The 2,788-nt window shown below is 45.5% G+C and overlaps 1 protein-coding gene across 1 annotated transcript in view; it reads left to right on the top strand.

Annotated features, from left to right (window-relative positions):
• Positions 1 to 332: 332 nt before the first annotated feature.
• The window catches only part of RBFA (ribosome binding factor A (putative)), a gene marked incomplete at its 5' end in the record, with an annotated part of 9,872 nt that continues 7,416 nt past the window's right edge, over positions 333 to 2,788 (top strand). Inside the window, 2 exons of the mRNA XM_010150416.1 lie at positions 333 to 375; positions 1,057 to 1,233. Of these exons, the coding sequence (XP_010148718.1) occupies positions 333 to 375; positions 1,057 to 1,233 (220 nt within the window). The remainder of the gene's footprint in view (positions 376 to 1,056; positions 1,234 to 2,788) is intronic.

Genomic DNA, 2,788 nt, shown 5'->3' on the forward strand with positions numbered 1-2,788 from the left:
TGCGCTCCCGTGTGCCCGGTGGCACGGGGAAGAGCCGCCCTCTGCGAGTCGCCTCGCGAGCAGCACCTCCGGTGCCTGCGGGGCCGTGATACCGCTGCTGTGCCGAGTTACACCGGCCAGAGGAAGGCTGGCACAGACCTTAGGGTTGTTCTTTCCCCCCTCCACGTGCGGCTGCCGCCGGGGGTGGGCAGCATCGCTCCCCGCACCGCACGGGAGCTGAGGGGAAAACTCCCTGTGCCTTCAGACGGGTGGCGTTTTAATTACACGCGGAACCCGCTGTTTCTCCGAGGTGCTGATAGATAAAGCTGGTCTCCTTTCCTTTTTTCCAAAAGAAAGAAGTTTTGGTATGACAGCCCTACCCTGGGACCTAAAACGGTAAGTGCAAGCTTTGGAGGAGCTGTGTTTATCTGTGCCAGGAGGAGCAGGCTGGTGCTTCTGCCATGGTGTTTGGCTTCGGGAAAAAAGTTTTCTGGCGGAGAAATAGCAGGGTTTTGTGAGTGAGCACTAGGGCTCCAGTTTGCTATGAGGTGCTGGGATTGCTGTCCAGAGAAGCCGCTTGGCTCCCCTTGGCCGTCGCCTCTTCTGCGCTGATCTTTCATCTGTGCCAGCATTCTCTGGGCACAGCACACAGCAGAGAACTGATCGAGATTAAAACTTCTGTATAGCTGCGTAGTTTTACGGAAAACAAGTTCTCATGTTTGTTCTCCATGCAAGCAATGCTTTTCCGTTAATATATGCTGTGTTTTAGAAGACTGATTTATCGAGCTGCATAACTTGCTACAAAATAATAAACTTAAGTGTGATGGCTTTAGTCAAGACAGAGTTAATTTTCTTCACAGTAGCTGAACTAAGAAACCTTCACTGTAATACGTGAAGGTCAGAGGTTTTGTGAACAGAAATAATCCTTATTGAAGCACCTGGTATGCATGAGATGTATACAAAGCCATCACACCTCCGGTAATGGCATTCTAAGAGCATACTTAGAGTGCACAAAACTGTATATAATTGCCTAATACAAGTTTCTAACTACTGATTAATGTGTTTGGGTTTTTTTAGATGTATAAACCAACCAAGTTTGCGTCTGTAATGAAAGATGACCAGACAAAAACTAGGAAAGAAGATAACATACGCTGCAGAGTCTTGAATAGTCTTATTCATAAAGCTGTGGCAGAGATGATGAGCACCTGTGAAGTTAATCAAGAACTTTATGATCTCAAGCTGGAAATCTGCAAGGCAAGTGCCAAAGCTACAGCTTGTGTTGAGCGGCTGACTACATCTCGAGGTTGGTGTGGCGTGCCAGCTTCCCTGGGTGTTGTGATGCGTGCAGGAGGAGTCGTGCTGCACTGCTGGTGATGTGGCACAGCACAGCGAGATGATGCTGTGGATTCATCTTGGAGGCTGGGAGAACTTTGCCGCTGTTGTACCTGGCTTAGTAGACCTTTGCCACGCTAATGCAAATGCAACTTAGGCCAACTAAGTGGTGCATCTCTTGGTATGCCTCTTTTTATGCCTTTCAGAAGGAGGAGCCCGGTTTTACCGACATAAGTGTATCTTTCCAAGAGTCTTTTCTTTGTGCAGCTGTGTGAGAGTTGGTACCTCACTCTGTCCCTCACCAGCATCATTGCAAAGGCAGAAGACCTAAGTGGGTCATAAGGTTGAACCTAAGTTCAAAAAAAAAAAAGGCAAGCCTAAGCAAATGTCATTGGCAGGCAAGGTTCCAGAAAGACTTGAAATTTGTGCCTAATTGTTGTCATAATTCATGGGTTTGAAAGGGATGTTAAAGCTCTGATTCAGGAACTAGGTCAGTCTCCACATTCTTGTTTGATGTCTGTAGTTTTTTCTTTCTTCTACATTTGCTGTTCTGTTAAGATTAAATGATACCGGAGTTTGGCTTAAAAGCTTGATGGACTGAGCTCTGTTATTTAGAAGCATGGCAAACAAAAATTGCACCTCATCGCTGCGTCTGTGACAAGAGGTTTGTCATTCGTGATTGTTTTTGCCAGATGAATTCATTCAGTCTTCAAGCAAGAGGTTAAAATTACATGGGCAAGATGGATATTTTTGTTCTCTGCGTGCAGTATCCTTCGTAAAGAATTTCTCTCTTCCTAGGGCTTTCAAGATTGTCTAGCTTGGTTGGCACATCTGCACCTAAAAATACTGCCTGGTGTAGGCAAGACACGGCGCTTTCAGGAGGGATTGCTGTAAATGAAACAACTTGTAACGTGAGAGAGGGAAAGAAACAGCGTTCTTCCAAATATAGTATAGATCTTGGGATGGCTGCGTAGTGCTTAGTTTTTGTGGCCGAGACTCAGTCCTGGTTGACTCTTGAGCTGTTTCTGATCTGATACTGTTACTTGGCATTATCAAAATAAATCTTCTGATAGGCTTTCTGCAGCCCATCAGAACTTGTTTTTCTCAGTATCAAAAGTTAAAATTGCATAATAGTAATACAGATAAGAATCGTGCTTCAGGCTTGATACACCAAGCTTTTACCCGCTTGTTAACAACACTCGTGATGAAGAGATGGATTGTGTCTCATGGGGTTGTTTATGTGCTTACCTTAGACTCGGCAATGGGAGACGGGGAGGGTTGATGAGTAGAAACAGACAGTTAATGATCACACTGGGTTTTTTAATGAGTGGTGGGTTGACTGACAGAGGAGTTATTTGGTGGTGGAAAAAATCAGTATCTACTTTGTTTTTTTGGGGACAGTCCATTCTGTCCTAGGAAAAAGTAGCACAGCAGACTGTGATGCAGCTTTCACTCCTGGGGGTACTCTGATGGAGTT

This window comes from Eurypyga helias, unplaced genomic scaffold (assembly GCF_000690775.1).
Source record: "Eurypyga helias isolate BGI_N326 unplaced genomic scaffold, ASM69077v1 scaffold49064, whole genome shotgun sequence".
Lineage (NCBI taxonomy): Eukaryota > Metazoa > Chordata > Aves > Eurypygiformes > Eurypygidae > Eurypyga > Eurypyga helias.